General features: G+C 56.1%; 1 protein-coding gene across 1 annotated transcript in view; it reads left to right on the plus strand.

Annotated features, from left to right (window-relative positions):
• The first annotated feature begins 256 nt into the window (after positions 1-256).
• LOC121275093 (nck-associated protein 5-like) overlaps positions 257-19,388 on the plus strand; it is a 31,508-nt gene continuing 12,376 nt past the window's right edge. Inside the window, exons 1-3 of the mRNA XM_041182507.1 lie at positions 257-297; positions 15,487-15,691; positions 17,574-17,652. Coding sequence (XP_041038441.1) covers positions 278-297; positions 15,487-15,691; positions 17,574-17,652 — 304 coding nt within the window. The 5' untranslated portion in view covers positions 257-277. The remainder of the gene's footprint in view (positions 298-15,486; positions 15,692-17,573; positions 17,653-19,388) is intronic.

A 19,388-nucleotide genomic window follows, 5' to 3' on the forward strand; every position in this document is an offset into this window, starting at 1 on the left:
CGGGTTCCACCGGAGCAAACTCCCGGCCGTGGGGCTGGGCAGGAAGGAGCAGGCCGGACCCGCCGGGGAAGGGAGGGCAGCCCAGACCCCGGGCCGCAGGAGGCCGCACAGGGACCGAGAGGCCAAGAGGAGCCTCCCTCCAGACGGCGGGGAGACGCCGGGCACTCAGGTGGTCGGCTCGAGGGAGAACGAGGAGAAGGAGGAGGAGGAGGAGGAGGAGGCGGAGGAGGAGGCGGCTGCCCCGGTTGGTGACAGAGTGGAGGAAACCAGTAGCTTCATGCAGCAGCTGCTCAACAGGTAAAGGCGTCACTCCACCCGATTGCCCCCATTCACCTGTTATAGGGGTTAACAGAGATAGGGAGGGTTGTATGGGCTGGAGGAGGTTACAGAGATAGGGAGGGTCGTAGAGGCTGGAGGAGGTTACAGAGAAGGGTGGGTTGTATGGGCTGGAGGAGGTTACAGAGATAGGGAGGGTCGTAGAGGCTGGAGGAGGTTACAGAGATAGGGTGGGTTGTAGGAGCTGGAGGAGGTGTCAGAGATAGGGAAGGGTGTAGGGGCTGGAGGAGGTTACAGAGATAGGGAGGGATGTAGGGACTGGAGGAGGTTACAGAGATAGGGAGGGATGTAGGGGCTGGAGGAGGTTACAGAGATAGGGAGTGTTGTAGGGGCTGGAGGAAGTAACAGAGATAGAGAGGGTTGTAGGGCTGGAGGAGGTTAAAGAGATAGGGAGTGTTGTAGGGTCTGGTGGAGGTCACAGAGACAGGGAGAGTTGTAGGGGCTGGAGGAGGTTACAGAGATAGGGAGGGTTGTAGGGGCTGGAGGAGGTAACAGAGAGAGAGAGCGTTGCAGGGGCTGGAGGACGTAACAGAGATAGGAAGGGTTGTAGGGACTGGAGGAGGTTACAGAGATAGGGAGGGGTGTAGGGGACTGGAGGAGGTTACAGAGATAGGGAGGGTTGTAGGGGCTGGAGGAGGTAACAGAGATAGGGAGGGTTTATAGGGTTGAAGGAGGTTACAGAGACAGGGAGGTATGTAGGGGTCTGGAGGAGTTACAGAGATAGGGAGCGTTGTAGGGGCTGGAGGAGGTAACAGATAGGGAGGTTTGTAGGGCTGGAGGAGGTTACAGAGATAGGGAGGTTTGTAGGGGTTGGAGGAGGTTACAGAGATAGGGAGGGTTGTAGGGGACTGGAGAAAGTTACAGAGATAGGGAGGGCTGTTGGGGCTGGATGAGGTTACAGAGATAGGGAGGTTTGTAGGGGTTGGAGGAGGTTACAGAGATAGGGAGGGTTGTAGGGGACTGGAGGAGGTTACAGAGATAGGGAGGGGTGTTGGGTGGCTGGAGGTGGTTACAGAGATAGGGAGAGTTGTAGGTGCAGGAGCAAGTTACAGAGATAGGGAGGAATGTTGGGGCTGGAGGAGGTTACAGAGATAGGGAGGGTGTAGGGGCTGGAGGAGGTTACAGAGATAGGGAGCGGTGTAGGGGCTGGTGGAGGTTACAGAGATGGGGAGGGTTGTAGGGGCTGGAGGAGGTAACAGAGATAGGGAAGGTTGTAGGACTGGAGGAGGTTACAGAGATAGGGAGAGTTGTAGGGGCTGGAGGAGGTTACAGAGATAGGGAGGGTTGTAGGGCTGGAGGAGGTTACAGAGATAGGGAGGGGTGTAGGGGCTGGAGGAGGTTACAGAGATAGGGAGGGTAGTAGGTTCTAGTGGAGGTTACAGAGATAAGGTGGGATGTAGGGGCTGTAGGAGGTTACAGAGATAGGGAGGGGTGTAGGGGCTGGAGGAGGTAAAAGAGATAAGGAAGTTTGTAGGACTGGAGGCGGTTACAGAGATAGGGAGGGGTGTAGGGGCTGGAGGAGGTTACAGAGATGGGGAGGGTTGTAGGGTCTGGTGGAGGTTACAGAGATAGGGAGGGTAGTAGGTTCTAGTGGAGGTTACAGAGATAAGGTGGGTTGTAGGGGCTGTAGGAGGTTACAGAGATAGGGAGGGGTGTAGGGGCTGGAGGAGGTTACAGATATAGGGAGGGTTGTAGGGACTGGAGGAGGGTACAGAGATAGGGAAGGTTGTAGAGGCTGCAGGAGGTTACAGAGATAAGGAGGGGTGTAGTGGATGTAGTAGGTTGCAGAGATAGGGAGGGGTGTTGGGGCTGGAGGAGCTTACAGAGATAGGGAGGGGTGTAGGAGCTGGAGGTGGTTACAGAGATAGGGAGGGTACTAGGGGCTGGAGGATGTTACTTAGATAGGGAGGGTTGTAGGTTCTAGTGGAGGTAAAGAGATAGGGAGGTTGTAGGGGCTGTAGGCGGTTACAGAGATAGGGAGGGTTGTAGGGGCTGGAGGAGGTTACAGAGATAGGGAGGGTTGTAAGGCTGGAGGAGGTTACAGAGATAGGGAGGGGTGTAGGGGCTGGAGGAGCTTACAGATATAGGGAGGGTTGTAGGGGCTAGAGGAGGTTACAGAGATAGGGAGGGTTGTAGGGGATGGAGGAGGTAACAGAGATAGGGAAGTTTGTAGGACTGGAGGAGGTTACAGAGATAGGGAGGTTTGCAGGGGCTGGAGGAGGTTACAGAGATAGGGAGGGTTGTAAGGGACTGGAGGAAGTTACAGAGATAGGGAGGGCTGTTGGGGCTGGATGAGGTTACAGAGATAGGGAGGTTTGTAGGGGTTGGAGGAGGTTACAGAGATAGGGAGGGTTGTAGGGGATTGGAGGAGGTTACAGAGATAGGGAGGGGTGTTGGGTGGCTGGAGGTGGTTACAGAGATAGGGAGAGGTGTAGGTGCAGGAGCAAGTTACAGAGATAGGGAGGGATGTTGGGGCTGGAGGAGGTTACAGAGATAGGGAGGGTTGTAGGGGCTGGAGGAGGTTACAGAGAGAGGGAGCGGTGTACGGGCTGGTGGAGGTTACAGAGATGGGGAGGGGTGTAGGGGCTGAAGGAGGTTACAGAGATAAGGAGGTTTGTAGGGTCTGGTGAAGGTTACAGCGATAGGGAGGATTGTAGGGGCTGGAGGAGGTTACAGAGATAGGGAGGATTGTAGGGGCTGGAGGAGGTTACAGAGATAGGGAGGATTGTAGGGGCTGGAGGAGGTTACAGAGATGGGGAGGGTTGTAGGGTCTGGTGGAGGTTACAGAGATAGGGAGTGTAGTAGGTTCTAGTGGAGGTTACAGAGATAAGGTGGGTTGTAGGGGCTGTAGGAGGTTACAGAGATAGGGAGGGGTGTAGGGGCTGGAGGAGGTTACAGATATAGGGAGGGTTGTAGGGGCTGGAGGAGGTAACAGAGATAGGGAGGGTTGTATTGTCTGGTGGAAGTTACAGAGATAAGTCGGTTTGTAGGGGCTGGCGGAGGTTACAGAGATAGGGAGGGTTGTAGGGACTGGAGGAGGGTACAGAGATAGGGAAGGATGTAGAGGCTGCAGGAGTTTACAGAGATAAGGAAGGGTGTAGTGGATGTAGGAGGTTACAGAGATAGGGTGGGGTGTTGGGGCTGGAGGAGCTTACAGAGATAGGGAGGGGTGTAGGAGCTGGAGGTGGTTACAGAGATAGGGAGGGTACTAGGGGCTGGAGGAGGTAGCAGAGATAGGGAAGGTTGTAGGACTGGAGGCGGTTACAGAGATAGGGAGGGTTGTAGGGGCTGGAGGAGGTTACAGAGATAGGGAGGGTTGTAGGGCTGGAGGAGGTTACAGAGATAGGGAGGGGTGTAGGGGACTGGAGGAGGTTACAGAGATGGGGAAGGTTGTAGGGTCTGGTGGAGGTTACAGAGATAGGGATGGTAGTAAGTTCTGCTGGAGGTTACAGAGATATGGAGGGATGTAGGGGCTGTAGGAGGTTACAGAGATAGGGAGGGTTGTAGGGGCTGGAGGAGGTTACAGATATGGGGAGGGTTGTAGGGGCTGGAGGAGGTAACAGGGATAGGGAGGGTTGTAGGTGCTGGAGGAGGTTACAGAGATAGGGAGGGTTGTAGGGGCTGGAGGAGGTTACAGTGATAGGGAGGGTTGTAGGGGCTGGAGGAGGTTACAGAGATAGGCAGGGTTGTAGGGGCTGGAGGAGGTAACAGAGATAGGGAGGGTTGTAGGGACTGGAGGAGGGTACAGAGATAGGGAAGGTTCTAGAGGCTGCAGGAGGTTACAGAGATAAGGAGGGGTGTCGTGGATGTAGGAGGTTACAGAGTTAGGGAGGGGTGTTGAGGCTGGAGTAGCTTACAGAGATAGGGAGGGGTCTAGGAGCTGGAGGTGGTTACAGAGATAGGGAGGGTACTAGGGGTTGGAGGATGTTACTGAGATAGTGAGGTTTGTAGGGGCTGGTGGATGTTACAGAGATAAAGAGGGTTGTAGGGGACTGGAGGAGGTTTCAGAGATAGCGAGGGGTGCAGGGTATGGGACAGTTTACAGAGGTAGGGAGAGTTGTAGGGGCTGGAGGAGGTTACAGAGATAGGGAGGGGTGTAGGGGCTGGAGGAGGTTACAGAGATAGGGAGCGGTGTAGGGGCTGGAGCAGGTTACAGAGATAAGGAGGGATGTAGGGGCTGGACAATTTTACAGAGATAGGGAGGGTTGTAGGGGCTGGAGGAGTTACAGAGATAGGGAGGGTTGTAGGGGGTTGGAGGGGATTACAGAGTTAGGGAGCGGTGTAAGGGCTGGAGGAGGTGACAGAGATAGGGAGGGTTGTAGGGGCTGGAGGAGGTTACAGAGATAGGGAGGGTTGTAGGGGTCTGGAGGAGGTTACAGAGAGAGGGAGGGGTTTAGGGGCTGGAGGAGGTTACAGAGATAGGGAGGGATGTAGGTTCTGGAGGAGGTTACAGAGATAGGGAGGGTTGTAGGCGCTGTAGGAGGTTACAGAGAGAGGGAGGGGTGTAGGGGCTGGAGGAGGTTACAGAGATAGGGAGGGTTTTATGGGCTGGAGGAGGTGACAGAGTTAGGGAGGGTTGTAGGGGCAGGAGGAGGTTACAGAGATAGGGAGGGATGTAGGGTCTGTAGGAGGTTACAGAGATAGGGAGGGTTGTAGGTGCTGGAGGAGGTTACAGAGATAGGGAGGTTTGTAGGGGCTGGACGAGGTTACAGAGAAAGGGAGGATTGTAGGGGCTGGAGGAAGTAACAGAAATAGAGAGGATTGTAGGGCTGGAGAAGGTTACAGAGATAGGGCGGGTTGTAGGGTCTGGTGGAGGTAACATAGATAGGGAGGGTTGTAGGGGCTGGAGGAGGTAACAGAGATAGGGAGGGTTGTAGGGCTGGAGGAGGTTACAGAGAGAGAGCGTTGTAGGGGCTGGAGGAGGTTACAGAGATAGGGAGGGTTGTAGTGGACTGGAGGAGGTTACAGAGATAGGGAGGGTTGTAGGGGCTGGAGGAGGTAACAGAGATAGGGAGGGTTGTAGGGGTCTGGAGGAGCTTACAGAGATAGGAAGAGTTGTAGGGGCTCGAGGAGGTTACAGAGATAGGGAGGGTTGTGGGGCTGGAGGAGGTTACAGAGATAGGGAGGTTTGTAGGGGCTAGAGGAGGTTACAGAGATAGTGTGGTTTGTAGGGGATTGGAGGAGGTTACAGAGATAGCGAGGTTTGTAGGGGCTGGAGGAGGTTACAGAGATAGGGAGGGTTGTAGGGCTGGAGGAGGTTACAGAGATAGGGAGGGGTGTAGGGGCTGGAGGAGCTTACAGATATAGGGAGGGTTGTAGGGGCTAGAGGAGGTTACAGAGATAGGGAGGGTTGTAGGGGATGGAGGAGGTAACAGAGATAGGGAAGTTTGTAGGACTGGAGGAGGTTACAGAGATAGGGAGGTTTGCAGGGGCTGGAGGAGGTTACAGAGATAGGGAGGGTTGTAAGGGACTGGAGGAAGTTACAGAGATAGGGAGGGCTGTTGGGGCTGGATGAGGTTACAGAGATAGGGAGGTTTGTAGGGGTTGGAGGAGGTTACAGAGATAGGGAGGGTTGTAGGGGATTGGAGGAGGTTACAGAGATAGGGAGGGTTGTAGGGGCTGGAGGAGGTTACAGAGAGAGGGAGCGGTGTACGGGCTGGTGGAGGTTACAGAGATGGGGAGGGGTGTAGGGGCTGAAGGAGGTTACAGAGATAGGGAGGGTTGTAGTTGCTGGAGAAGGTTACAGAGATAGGGAGGATTGTAGGGGCTGGAGGAGGTAACAGAGATAGGGAGGGTTGTAGGGCTGGAGGAGGTTACAGAGATAGGGAGGGTTGTAGGGGCTGGAGCAGGTTACAGAGATAGGGAGGGTTGTAGGGGTCTGGAGGAGCTTACAGAGATAGGGAGAGTTGTAGGGGCTGGAGGAGGTTACAGAGATAGGGAGGTTTGTACGGCTGGAGGAGGTTACAGAGATATGGAGGTTTGTAGGGGCTGGAGGAGGTTACAGAGATAGTGAGGTTTGTAGGGGATTGGAGGAGGTTACAGAGATAGGGAGGTTTGTAGGGGCTGGAGGAGGTTACAGAGATAGGGAGGTTTGTAGGGGCTGGAGGAGGTTACAGATATAGGGAGGGTTGTAGGGGCTGGAGGAGGTTACAGAGATGGGGAGGGGTGTAGGGGCTGAAGGAGCTTACAGAGATAGGGAGGGTTGTAGGGTCTGGTGGAGGTTACAGAGATAGGGAGGATTGTAGGGGCTGGAGGAGGTTACAGAGATAGGGAGGGGTGTTGGGTGGCTGGAGGTGGTTACAGAGATAGGGAGAGTTGTAGGTGCAGGAGCAAGTTACAGAGATAGGGAGGGATGTTGGGGCTGGAGGAGGTTACAGAGATAGGGAGGGTTGTAGGGGCTGGAGGAGGTTACAGAGATAGGGAGCGGTGTAGGGGCTGGTGGAGGTTACAGAGATGGGGAGGGGTGTAGGGGCTGAAGGAGCTTACAGAGATAGGGAGGGTTGTAGGGTCTGGTGGAGGTTACAGAGATAGGGAGGATTGTAGGGGCTGGAGGAGGTTACAGAGATAGGGAGGGTTGTAGGGGCTGGAGGAGGTAACAGAGATAGGGAAGGTTGTAGGACTGGAGGAGGTTACAGAGATAGGGAGAGTTGTAGGGGCTGGAGGAGGTTACAGAGATAGGGAGGGTTGTAGGGCTGGAGGAGGGTACAGAGATAGGGAGGGGTGTTGGTGCTGGAGGTGGTTACAGTGACGGGGAGGATTGTAGGGTCTGGTGGAGGTTACAGAGATAGGGAGGGTAGTAGGTTCTAGTGGAGGTTACAGAGATAAGGTGGGTTGTTGGGGCTGTAGGAGGTTACAGAGATAGGGAGGGGTGTAGGGGCTGGAGTAGGTAACAGAGATAGGGAAGTTTGTAGGGTCTGGTGGAAGTTACAGAGATAAGTCGGTTTGTAGGGGCTGGCGGAGGTTACAGAGATAGGGAGGGTTGTAGGGACTGGAGGAGGGTACAGAGATAGGGAAGGTTGTAGAGGCTGCAGGAGGTTACAGAGATAAGGAGGTGTGTAGTGGATGTAGGAGGTTACAGAGATAGGGAGGGGTGTTTGGGCTGGAGGAGCTTACAGAGATAGGGAGGGGTGTAGCAGCTGGAGGTGTTTACAGAGATAGGGAGGGTACTAGGGGCTGGAGGATGTTACTTAGATAGGGAGGGTTGTAGGGGCTGGAGGAGGTAACAGAGATAGGGAATGTTGTAGGACTGGAGGCGGTTACAGAGATAGGGAGGGTTGTAGGGACTGGAGGAGGTTACCGAGATAGGGAGGGTTGTAGGGCTGGAGGAGGTTACAGAGATAGGGAGGGGTGTAGGGACTGGAGGAGGTTACAGAAATAGGGAGAGTAGTAGGTTCTGGTGGAGGTTACAGAGATAAGGAGTGTTGTAGGGGCTGTAGGAGGTTACAGAGATAGGGAGGGGTGTAGGGGCTGGAGGAGGTTACAGATATAGGGAGGGTTGTAGGGGCTGGAGGAGGTAACAGAGATAGGGAGGGTTGTAGGGTCTGGTGGAAGATAAAGAGATAAGGAGGTTTGTAGGGGCTGGCGGATTTTACAGAGATAGGGAGGGTTGTAGGGTCTGGAGGATGCTACAGAGATAGGGAGGGTTGTAGAGGCTGCTGGAGGTTACAGAGATAAGGAGGGGTGTTGTGGATGTAGGAGGTTACAGAGTTAGGGAGGGGTGTTGGTGCTGGAGGAGCTTACAGAGATAGAAAGGGGTCTAGGAGCTGGAGGTGGTTACAGAGATAGGGAGGGTTGTAGGGGCTGGAGGATGTAACAGAGATAGGGATGGTTGTAGGGGCTGGAGGAGGTTACAGAGATAGGGAGGGTTGTACGTTCTGGAGGAGGTTACAGAGAGAGGGAGGGGTGTAGGGGCTGGAGGTGTTTTCAGAGATAGGGAGGTTTGTAGGGGCTGGAGGAGGTTACAGAGATAGGGAGGGATGTAGGGTCTGGAGGAGGTTACAGAGATAGGGAGGATTGTAGGGGCTGCAGGAGGTTACAGATGTAGGGAAGGGAGTAGCAGCTGGCGAGGTTACAGGGATAGGGAGGGTTGTAGGGGCTGGAGGAGGTTACAGAGATATGGAGGGTTGTAGGGACTGGAGGAGGTTGCAGAGATAGGGAGGGTTTTATGGGCTGGAGGAGGTGACAGAGATAGGGAGGGTTGTAGGGGCAGGAGGAGGTTACAGAGATAGGCAGGGATGTAGGGTCTGTAGGAGGTTACAGAGATAGGGAGCGTTGTAGGGGCTGGAGGACGTTACAGAGATAGGGAGGGTTGTAGGGGCTGGAGGAGGTTACAGAGATAGGGAGCGTTGTAGGGTCTGGTGGAGGTTACAGAGACAGGTTAGAGTTGTAGGGGATGGAGGAGGTTACAGAGATAGGGAGGGTTGTAGGGGCTGGAGGAGGTAACAGAGATATGGAGGGTTGTAGTGCTGGAGGAGGTTACGGAGAGAGAGAGCGTTGCAGGGGCTGGAGGAGGAAACAGAGATAGGGAGGGGTGTAGGGGTCTGGAGGAGCTTTTAGAGATAGGGAGAGTTGTAGGGGCTGGAGGAGGTTACAGAGATAGGGAGGGTTGTAGGGCTGGAGGAGGTTACAGAGATAGGGAGTGTTGTATGGGATTGGAGGTGGTAACAGAGATAGGGTGGTTTGTAGAGGCTGGAGGAGGTTACATAGATAGGGAGGGTTGTAGGGGACGGGAGGAGGTTACAGAGATAGGGAGGGTTATGGGGGGGTTGGAGGTGGTTACAGAGATAGGGAGAGTTGTAGGTGCAGGAGGAAGTTACAGAGATAGGGAGGGTTGTTGGGGCTGGAGGAGGTTACAGAGATAGGGAGGGGTGTAGGGTACTTGAGGAGTTTACAGAGATAGGGCGGGTTGTAGGGGCTGGAGGAGATTACAGAGATAGGGAGTGTTGTAGTGGCTTGAGGAGTTTACGGAGATAGGGAGGGTTGTAGTTGCAGGAGGAGGTTACAGAGATAGGGAGGGTTGTAGGGGCTGGAGGCGGTAACAGAGATAGGGAGGGTTGTAGGGCTGAAGGAGGTTACAGAGACAGGGAGGGGTGTACGGGTCTGGAGGAGCTTACAGAGATAGGGAGAGTTGTAGGGGCTGGAGGAGGTTACAGAGATAGGGAGGGTTGTAGGGCTGGAGGAGGTTACAGAGATAGGGAGGTTTGTAGGGGCTGGAGGAGGTTACAGAGATAGGGAGGGTTGTAGGGGATTGGAGGCGGTTACAGAGATAGGGAGGTTTGTAGGGGCTGGAGGAGGTTACAGAGATAGGTAGGGTTGAAGGGGACGTGATGAGGTTACAGAGATAGGGAGGGGTATGGGGGGTTTGGAGGTGGTTACAGAGATAGGGAGATTTGTAGGTGCAGGAGGAATTTACAGAGATAGGGAGGGTTGTTGTGGCTGGAGGAGGTTACAGAGATAGGGAGGGGTGCAGGGGACTGGAGGAGGTTACAGCGATAGGGAGGGTTGTCGGGGCTGGAGGAGGTTAAAGAGATAGGGAGGATTGTAGGGGGCTGGAGAAGGTGTCAGAGATAGGGAGGGTTTAGGGGCTGGAGCATGTTACAGAGATAGGGAGGGGTGTAGGGGACTGGAGCAGGTTACAGAGATAGGGAGTGTTATATGGGATTGGAGGTGGTAACAGAGATAGGGTGGTTTGTAGAGGCTGGAGGAGGTTACATAGATAGGGAGTGTTGTTGGGGACGGGAGGAGGTACAGAGATAGGGAGGGTTATGGGGGTGTTGGAGGTGGTTACAGAGATAGGGAGAGTTGTAGGTGCAGGAGGAATTTACAGAGATAGGGAGGGTTGTTGGGGCTGGAGGAGGTTACAGAGATAGGGAGGGGTGTAGGGTACTGGAGGAGTTTGCAGAGATAGAGCGGGTTGTAGGGGCTGGAGGAGATTACAGACATAGGGAGGGTTGTACTGGCTGGAGGAGTTTACAGAGATAGGGAGGGTTGTAGTTGCTGGAGGAGGTTACTGAGATGAGAGGGTTGTAGGGGCTGGAGGAGGTAACAGAGATAGGGAGGGTTGTAGGGCTGAAGGAGGTTACAGAGACAGGGAGGGGTGTAGGGGTCTGGAGGAGCTTACAGAGATAGGGAGAGTTGTTGGGGCTGGAGGAGGTTACAGAGATAGGGAGGGTTGTAGGGCTGGAGGAGGTTACAGAGATAGGGAGGTTTGTAGGGGCTGGAGGAGGTTACAGAGATAGGGAGGTTTGTAGGGGATTGGAGGAGGTTACAGAGATAGGGAGGGGTATGGGGGGTTTGGAGTTGGTTACAGAGATAGGGAGAGTTGTAGGTGCAGGAGGAAGTTACAGAGATAGTGAGGGTTGTTGGGGCTGGAGGAGGTTACAGAAATAGGGAGGGGTGTAGGGGACTGGAGGAGGTTACAGAGATAGGGAGGGTTGTCGGGGCTGGAGGAGGGTACAGAGATAGGGAGGATTGTAGGGGGCTGGAGAAGGTGTCAGAGATATGGAGGGTTGTAGGGGCTGGAGGAGGTTACAGAGATAGGGCTTGTTGTAGGGGCTGGAGGAGATTACAGAGATAGGGAGGGTTGTAGTGGCTGGAGGAGGTTACAGAGATAGGGAGGGTTGTAGTTGCTGGAGGAGGTTACAGAGATAGGGAGGGTTGTAGGTGCTGGAGGAGGTTACAGAGATAGGGAGCGGTGTAGGGGCTGGTGGAGTTTTCAGAGATGGGGAGGGTTGTAGGGGCTGAAGGAGCTTACAGAGATAGGGAGGGTTGTAGGTTCTGGTGGAGGTTACAGAGATAGGGAGGATTGTAGTCGTTGGAGGAGGTTACAGAGATGGTGAGGGTTGTAGGGGCTGGAGGAGGTATCAGAGATAGGGAGGGTTGTAGGACTGGAGGAGGTTACAGAGATAGGGAGGGTTGTAGGGGCTGGAGGAGGTTACAGTGATAGGGAGGGTTGTAGGGCTGGAGGAGGTTACAGAGATAGGGAGGGGTGTAGGGGCTGGAGGAGGTTACAGAGATGGGGAGGGTTGTAGGTTCTAGTGGAGGTTACAGAGATAAGGAGGGTTGTAGGGCCTGTAGGAGGTTACAGAGATAGAGAGGGGTGTAGGGGCTGGAGGTGGTTACAGATATTGGGAGGGTTGTAGGGGCTGGAGGAGGTTACAGAGATAGGGAGTTTTTTAGGGTCTGGTGGAAGTTTCAGAGATAAGGATGGTTGTAGGGGCTGGCGGAGGTTACAGAGATAGGGAGGGTTGTAGGGACTAGAGGAGGTTACAGAGATAGGGAAGGTTGTAGATGCTGCAGGAGTTTACAGAGATAGGGAGGGGTGTTGGAGCTGGAGGAGTTTACAGAGATAGCGAGGGTTGTAGTTGCTGGAGTAGGTTACAGAGATAGGGAGGTTTGTAGGGGCTGGAGGAGGTAACAGAGATAGGGAGGGTTGTAGGGCTGAAGGAGGTTACAGAGACAGGGAGGGGTGTAGGGGTCTGGAGGAGCCTACAGAGATAGGGAGAGTTGTAGGGGCTAGAGGAGGTTACAGAGATAGGGAGGGTTGTAGGGCTGGAGGAGGTTACAGAGATAGGGAGGTTTGTAGGGGCTGGAGGAGGTTACAGAGATAGGGAGGGTTGTAGTGGATTGGAGGAGGTTACAGAGATAGGGAGGTTTGTAGGGGCTGGAGGAGGTTACAGAGATAGGTAGGGTTGTAGGGGACGGGATGAGGTTACAGAGATAGGGAGGGGTATGGGGGGTTTGGAGGTGGTTACAGAGATAGGTAGAGTTGTAGGTGCAGGAAGAAGTTGCAGAGATTGGGAGGGTTGTTGGGGCTGGAGGAGGTTACAGAGATAGGGAGGGGTGTATGGGACTGGAGGAGGTTACAGTGATACGGAGGGTTGTCGGGGCTGGAGGAGGTTACAGAGATAGGGAGGATTGTAGGGGGCTGGAGAAGGCGTCAGAGATAGGGAGGGTTGTAGGGGCTGGAGGAGGTTACAGCGATAGGGCGTGTTGTAGGGGCTGGAGGAAATTACAGAGATAGGGAGGGTTGTAATGGCTGGTGGACGTTATAGAGATAGGGAGGGTTGTAGTTGCTGGAGGAGGTTACAGAGATAGGGAGGATTGTAGTCGTTGGAGGAGGTTACAGAGATGGGGAGGGTTGTAGGACTGGAGGAGGTTACAGAGATAGGGAGGGTTGTAGGGGCTGGAGGAGGTTACAGTGATAGGGAGGGTTGTAGGGCTGGAGGAGGTTACAGAGATAGGGAGGGGTGTAGGGGCTGGAGGAGGTTACAGAGATAGGGAGGGTTGTAGGTGACGGGATGAGGTTACAGAGATAGGGAGCGGTATGGGGGGTTTGGAGGTGGTTACAGTGATAGGTAGAGTTTTAGGTGCAGGAGGAATTTACAGAGATAGGGAGGGTTGTTGGGGCTGGAGGAGGTTACAGAGATAGGGAGAGGTGTAGGGGACTGGAGGAGGTTACAGAGATAGGGAGGGTTGTCGGGGCTGGAGGAGGTTACAGAGATAGGGAGGGTTGTAGGGGCTGGAGGAGGTTACAGAGATAGGGCGTGTTGTAGGGGCTGGAGGAGAGTACAGAGATAGGGAGGGTTGTAGGTCTGGAGGAATTTACAGAGATAGGGAGGGTTGTAGGGGCTAGAGGAGGTTACAGTGATAGGGAGGGTTGTAGGGCTGGAGGAGGTTACAGAGATAGGGAGGGGTGTAGGGGCTGGAGGAGGTTACAGAGATGGGGAGGGTTGTAGGGTCTGGTGGATGTTACAGAGATAGGGAGAGTAGTAGGTTCTAGTGGAGGTTACAGAGATAAGGAGGGTTGTAGGGCCTGTAGGAGGTTACAGAGATAGGGAGGGGTGTAGGGTCTGGAGGTGGTTACAGATATAGGGAGGGTTGTAGGGGCTGGAGGAGGTAACAGAGATAGGGAGGGTTGTAGGGGATTGGAGGAGGTTACAGAGATAGGGAGGTTTGAAGGGGCTGGAGGAGGTTACAGAGATAGGGATGGTTGTAGGTGACGGGATGAGGTTACAGAGATAGGGAGCGGTATGGGGGGTTTGGAGTTGGTTACAGAGATAGGTAGAGTTGTAGGTGCAGGAGGAATTTACAGAGATAGGGAGGCTTGTTGGGGCTGGAGGAGGTTACAGATATAGGGAGGGGTGTAGGGGACTGGAGGAGGTTACAGATATAGGGAGGGTTGTCGGGGCTGGAGGAGGTTACAGAGATAGGGAGGATTGTAGGGGGCTGGAGAAGGTGTCAGAGATAGGGCGTGTTGTAGGGGCTGGAGGAGAGTACAGGGATAGGGAGGGTTGTAGTGGCTGGAGGAGGTTACAGAGATAGGGAGGGGTGTAGTTGCTGGAGGAGGTTACAGAGATAGGGAGGGTTGTAGGGGCTGGAGGAGGTTACAGACATAGGGAGCGGTGTAGGGGCTGGTGGAGGTTTCAGAGATGGGGAGGGTTGTAGGGACTGGAGGAGTTTACAAAGATAGGGAGGGGTGTAGGGGCTGAAGGAGCTTACAGAGATAGGGAGTGTTGTAGGGTCTGGTGGAGGTTACAGAGATAGGGAGGATTGTAGTCGTTGGAGGAGGTTACAGAGATGGGGAGGGTTGTAGGGGCTGGAGGAGGTAACAGAGATAGGGAGGGTTGTAGGACTGGAGGAGGTTACAGAGATAGGGAGGGTTGTAGGGGCTGGAGGAGGTTACAGTGATAGGGAGGGTTGTAGGGCTGGAGGAGGTTACAGAGATAGGGAGGGGTGTAGGGGCTGGAGGAGGTTACAGAGATAGGGAGGGTTGCAGGGTCTGGTGGATGTTACAGAAATAGGGAGGCTAGTAGGTTCTAGTGGAGGTTGCAGAGATAAGGAGTGTTGTAGGGCCTGTAGGAGGTTACAGAGATAGGGAGGGGTGTAGGGTCTGGAGGTGGTTACAGATATATGGAAGGTTGTAGGGGATGGAGGAGGTAACAGAGATAGGAAGGTTTGTAGGGTCTGGTGGAAGTTACAGAGATAGGGAGTGGTGTAGGTGCTGGAGGAGGTTACAGAGATAGGGAGTGGTGTAGGGGCTGAGGAGGTTACAGAGATAGGGAGTGGTGTAGGTGCTGGAGGAGGTTACAGAGATAGGGAAGGTTGTAGATGCTGCAGGAGTTTATAGAGATAGGGAGGGGTGTTGGGGCTGGAGGAGGTTACAGTGATAGGGAGGGGTGTTGGAGCTGGAGGTGGTTACAGACATAGGGAGGGTACTAGGGGTTGGAGGATATTACTGAGATAGGGAGAGGTGTAGGGGCTGGAGGATGTTATATGGATAGGGAGGGTTGTAGGGGACTCGAGGAGGTTACAGAGATAGTGAGGTTTGTTTGGGCTGGTGGATGTTACAGAGATAAGGAGGGTTGTAGGGGACTGGAGGAGCTTACAGAGATTGCGAGGGGTGCAAGGTATGAGACAGTTTACAGAGGTAGGGAGGGTTGTAGGCGCTTGAGGAGGTTACAGAGATTGATTGGGGTGTAGGGGCTGTAGGAGGTTACAGAGATAGGGAGTGTTGTAGGGACTGGTGGAGGTTACAGAGATAGGGAGGGGTGTAAGGGCTGGAGGAGGTTACAGAGATAGGGAGGGGTGTAAGGGCTGGAGGAGGTTACAGAAATAGGGAGGGGTGTAATTGCTGGAGGAGGTTACAGAGATGGGGAGGGTTGTAGGGGCTGGAGGAGGTTACAGAGATAGGGAGGGGTGTAGGGGCTGGAGAAGGTTACAGAGATAGGGAGGGGTGTAGGGGCTGGAGGAGGTTACAGAGATAGGGAGGGGGCACGAGGAGATCCTGGAAATATTTGAAGAGGAGGGTGTGAATGATAAAGTGGAGCTGTTGTTTGACTGGGAGCCGGTGTGTGTCAGCGAGTACAGGGGGTGATGGGTGAACCGGACTTGGTGTGAGTTCGGACACGGGAGCAGCAGAGTCTGGGATGAGCTGAGGCTTGTGGAGGGTATACAAAGGGTGGGAGGCCGGGAACGAGTTGGAACAGGCGTGTCTGGATGTCCCAGAGGCACAAGCGAGGGTTCCAGCTGCCGACGAGCGCAGCTGAGAGCCGATGGAAGCGGGAGTTGAGACTATAAACTAGCTAGTCTGATGGATGTGACACTGGGTGATTATCTGTTCATCTGTTTGTGTTTCTGCTGTGCCCTTAGGCTCGAGGGGAAGGAGCCTTCACTGACCAGTGCCTGGAGCCTGTACCACCGGACAGCAGAGCACCAAGCGAGCGGTCACACAGAGGGCGTCCAGGGCAATGGGTTGGTCAGTCAGCGGAACCTCATCGCAAAACCACAGGACAGCTCGAGGGCGCAGATCATCAGCCACCTCCGCTCCAGTGAAGACATTCATCATTTGGACAAGGTGACACCACCCGTCACTCCTGAGCAGAACAAAGCACCTGTGGCATTGCTCACGAATGGAGCGCTGTCGCCATGCTGATCGGCAGAGGCACATCCAAACCTGGGGCCTCCCCCTTGAAGGTTTTAGGGTGCTGCCTGTGGGAAAGAATCCTGAACAGGTTCACCTGGAAGTCGCCGAGAGCTCGTACACCCAGCTCGCACCATCCAGTGACTAACATCAGAAATATCAGTTAGAGCTCTCCCTCAGCACTGACCCTCCGACAGTGCGGCGCTCCCTCAGCACTGACCCTCCGACAGTGTGGCTCTCCCTCAGCGCTGACCCTCCGACAGTGTGGCTCTCCCTCAGCGCTGACCCTCCGACAGTGTGGCTCTCCCTCAGCGCTGACCCTCCGACAGTGCGGCGCTCCCTCAGCACTGACCCTCCGACAGTGCGGTGCTCCCTCAGCGCTGACCGTCGACAGTGCGGCTCTCCCTCAGCACTGACCCTCCGACAGTGCTGCGCTCCTTCAGCACTGACCCTCCGACAGTGCGGCGCTCCCTCATCACTGACCCTCCGACAGTGTGGCTCTCCCTCAGCGCTGACCCTCCGACAGTGCGGCGCTCCCTCAGCACTGACCCTCCGACAGCGCGGCGCTCCCTCAGCCAAGACCCTCTGACAGTGCGGCGCTCCCTAAGCACTGACCCTCCGACAGTGTGGCTCTCCCTCAGCGCTGACCCTCCGACAGTGCGGCACTCCCTCAGCACTGACCCTCCGACAGTGCAGCGCTCCCTCAACACTGACCCTCCGACAGTGCGGTGCTCCCTCAGCACTGACCCTCCGACAGTGCAGCGCTCCCTCAACACTGACCCTCCGACAGTGCGGCACTCCCTCAGCACTGACCCTCCGACAGTGCGGCGCTCTCTCAGCGCTGACCCTCCGACAGTGCGGCACTCCCTCAGCGCTGACCCTCCGACAGTGCAGCTCTCCCTCAGCCCTGACCCTCTGACAGTGCGGCACTCCCTCAGCACTGACCCTCCCACAGTGCGGCGCTCCCTCAGCACTGACCCTCCCACAGTGCGGCTCTCCCTCAGCCAAGACCCCCTGACAGTGCGGCACTCCCTCAGCACTGACCCTCCGACAGTGCGGCGCTCCCTCAACACTGACCCTCCGACAGTGCGGTGCTCCCTCAGCGCTGACTGTCCGACAGTGCGGCGCTCACTCGATACTGACCCTCTGACAGTGCGGCACTCCCTCAGCCCTGACCCTCTGACAGTGTGGCTCTCGCTCAGCACTGACCCTCCGACAGTGCAGCGCTCCCTCAGCACTGAGCCTCCGACAGTGCGGTGCTCCCTCAGCACTGACCCTCCGACAGTGCGGCTCTCCCTCAGTGCTGACCCTCTCCCTCAGCACTGACCCTCCGACAGTGCGGCACTCCCTCAGCGCTGACACTCCAACAGTTCGGCGCTCCCTCAGCGCTGACCCTCTCCTTCAGTGCTGACCCTCCGACAGTGTGGCCCTCTCTCAGCACTGACCCTCTGACAGTGCGGCACTCCCTCAGTGCTGACCCTCTCCCTCAGCACTGACCCTCCGACAGTGTGGCGCTCCCTCAGCACTGACCCTCCGACAGTGCGGCACTCCCTCAGCGCTGACCCTCTCCCTCAGCATGACCCTCCAACAGTGCGGCTCTCCCTCAGTACTGACCCTCCGACAGCGCAGTCCTCCCTCAGCACTGACCCTCCGACAGCGCGGCGCTCCCTCAGTACTCATCGGGGGGGTGTCATCCTACAGTTTAATTGCAGAGCTGGGAATGTGTTCCTTCTGACTCGGGGCTGGGGGTCGGGTGTTTGGTTACTGCCTGAGTAAAGCTGCTGCGTGGTGTTAAATCGAGCGCTCTCTCTTGCAGATTGAGGATTCAGCTGCGAAATATGACATAACCTCGGATGAAAGCCTGTCAGAGGCTCTGGCATCTCACTGCTTCATTGGTAAGTCCGAACGCATCATGCTCTGTCTGAATATCCAGGCACATCCCAGGCCAGAGAGATCAGCTTAATCTAATTCTGCTTTCAGTGGGCTGAGTATTAACAGGTTCAAATCAGATTTGCTGTTATCTCTCCTACCCCCAAATCCTTTAATCCCAAACCACCTCCCAAAAGTACAGAATCAGGCCACCTGCTCTGTGCTGGTGCTTCTGCTCCATGCAAATATCGTGCAGCCCCCTGCCACATCATCTCCCCCCCGCCATCACCATATCCGTCTATTTCTCTCCCTCGTGTGTTTGTCCAGCTTCCCCCCCCACTTCAATACATCGACGCTATTCACCTCGACCACCCGCTGTGGGAGCCAGTCCCACATTCTCCCCGCGGGAGCGAGTCCCACATTCTCCCCGTGGGAGTGAGTCCCACATTCTCCCCGCTCCCCGCGGGAGCGAGTCCCACATTCTCCCCGCGGGAGCGAGTCCCACATTCTCCCCGTGGGAGTGAGTCCCACATTCTCCCCGTGGGAGTGAGTCCCACATTCTCCCTGCTCCCTGTGGGAGCGAGTCCCACATTCTCCCCACTCCCCGTGGGAGCGAGTCCCACATTCTCCCCGTGGGAGCGAGTCCCACATTCTCCCCGCGGGAGCGAGTCCCACATTCTCCCCGCAGGAGCGAGTCCCACATTCTCCCCACTCCCCGCGGAAGCGAGTCACACATTCTCCCCGTGGGAGCGAGTCCCACATTCTCCCCACTCCCCGCGGGAGCGAGTCCAACATTCTCCCCGCAGGAGCGAGTCCCACATTCTCCCTGCTCCCTGTGGGAGCGAGTCCCACATTCTCCCCACTCCCTGTGGGAGCGAGTCCCACATTCTCCCCGCTCCCTGTGGGAGTGAGACCCACATTCTCCCCACTCCCCGTGGGAGCGAGTCCCACATTCTCCCCGTGGGAGCGAGTCCCACATTCTCCCCGCGGGAGCGAGTCCCACATTCACCCCCGTGGGAGCGAGTCCCACATTCTCCCCGCGGGAGCGAGTCCCACATTCTCCCCGCTCCCCGTGGGAGCGAGTCCCACATTCTCCCCGTGGGAGCGAGTCCCACATTCTCCCCGTGGGAGGGAGTCCCACATTCTCCCCGTGGGAGTGAGTCCCACATTCTCCCCGCAGGAGCGAGTCCCACATTCTCCCCACTCCCCGCGGAAGCGAGTCACACATTCTCCCCGTGGGAGCGAGTCCCACATTCTCCCCACTCCCCGCGGGAGCGAGTCCAACATTCTCCCCGCAGGAGCGAGTCCCACATTCTCCCCACGGGAGCGAGTCCCACATTCTCCCCGCAGGAGCGAGTCCCACATTCTCCCCGCGGGAGCGAGTCCCACATTCTCCCCGCGGGAGCGAGTCCCACATTCTCCCCGTGGGAGTGAGTCCCACATTCTCCCCACAGGAGCGAGTCCCACATTCTCCCCACGGGAGCGAGTCCCACATTCTCCCCGCGGGAGCCAGTCCCACATTCTCCCCGCGGGAGCGAGTCCCACATTCTCCCTGTGGGAGCGAGTCCCACATTCTCCCCGCGGGAGCGAGTACCACATTCTCCCTGTGGGAGCGAGTCCCACATTCTCCCCGCAGGAGCGAGTCCCACCTTCTCCCCGCGGGAGCGAGTCCCACATTCTCCCCCCTCCCCGCGGGAGCGAGTCCCACATTCTCCCCACGGGAGCGAGTCCCACATTCTCCCCACGGGAGCGAGTCCCACAT

The sequence above is a fragment of the Carcharodon carcharias genome (assembly GCF_017639515.1).
Source record: "Carcharodon carcharias isolate sCarCar2 chromosome X unlocalized genomic scaffold, sCarCar2.pri SUPER_X_unloc_2, whole genome shotgun sequence".
NCBI classification, from domain to species: domain Eukaryota; kingdom Metazoa; phylum Chordata; class Chondrichthyes; order Lamniformes; family Lamnidae; genus Carcharodon; species Carcharodon carcharias.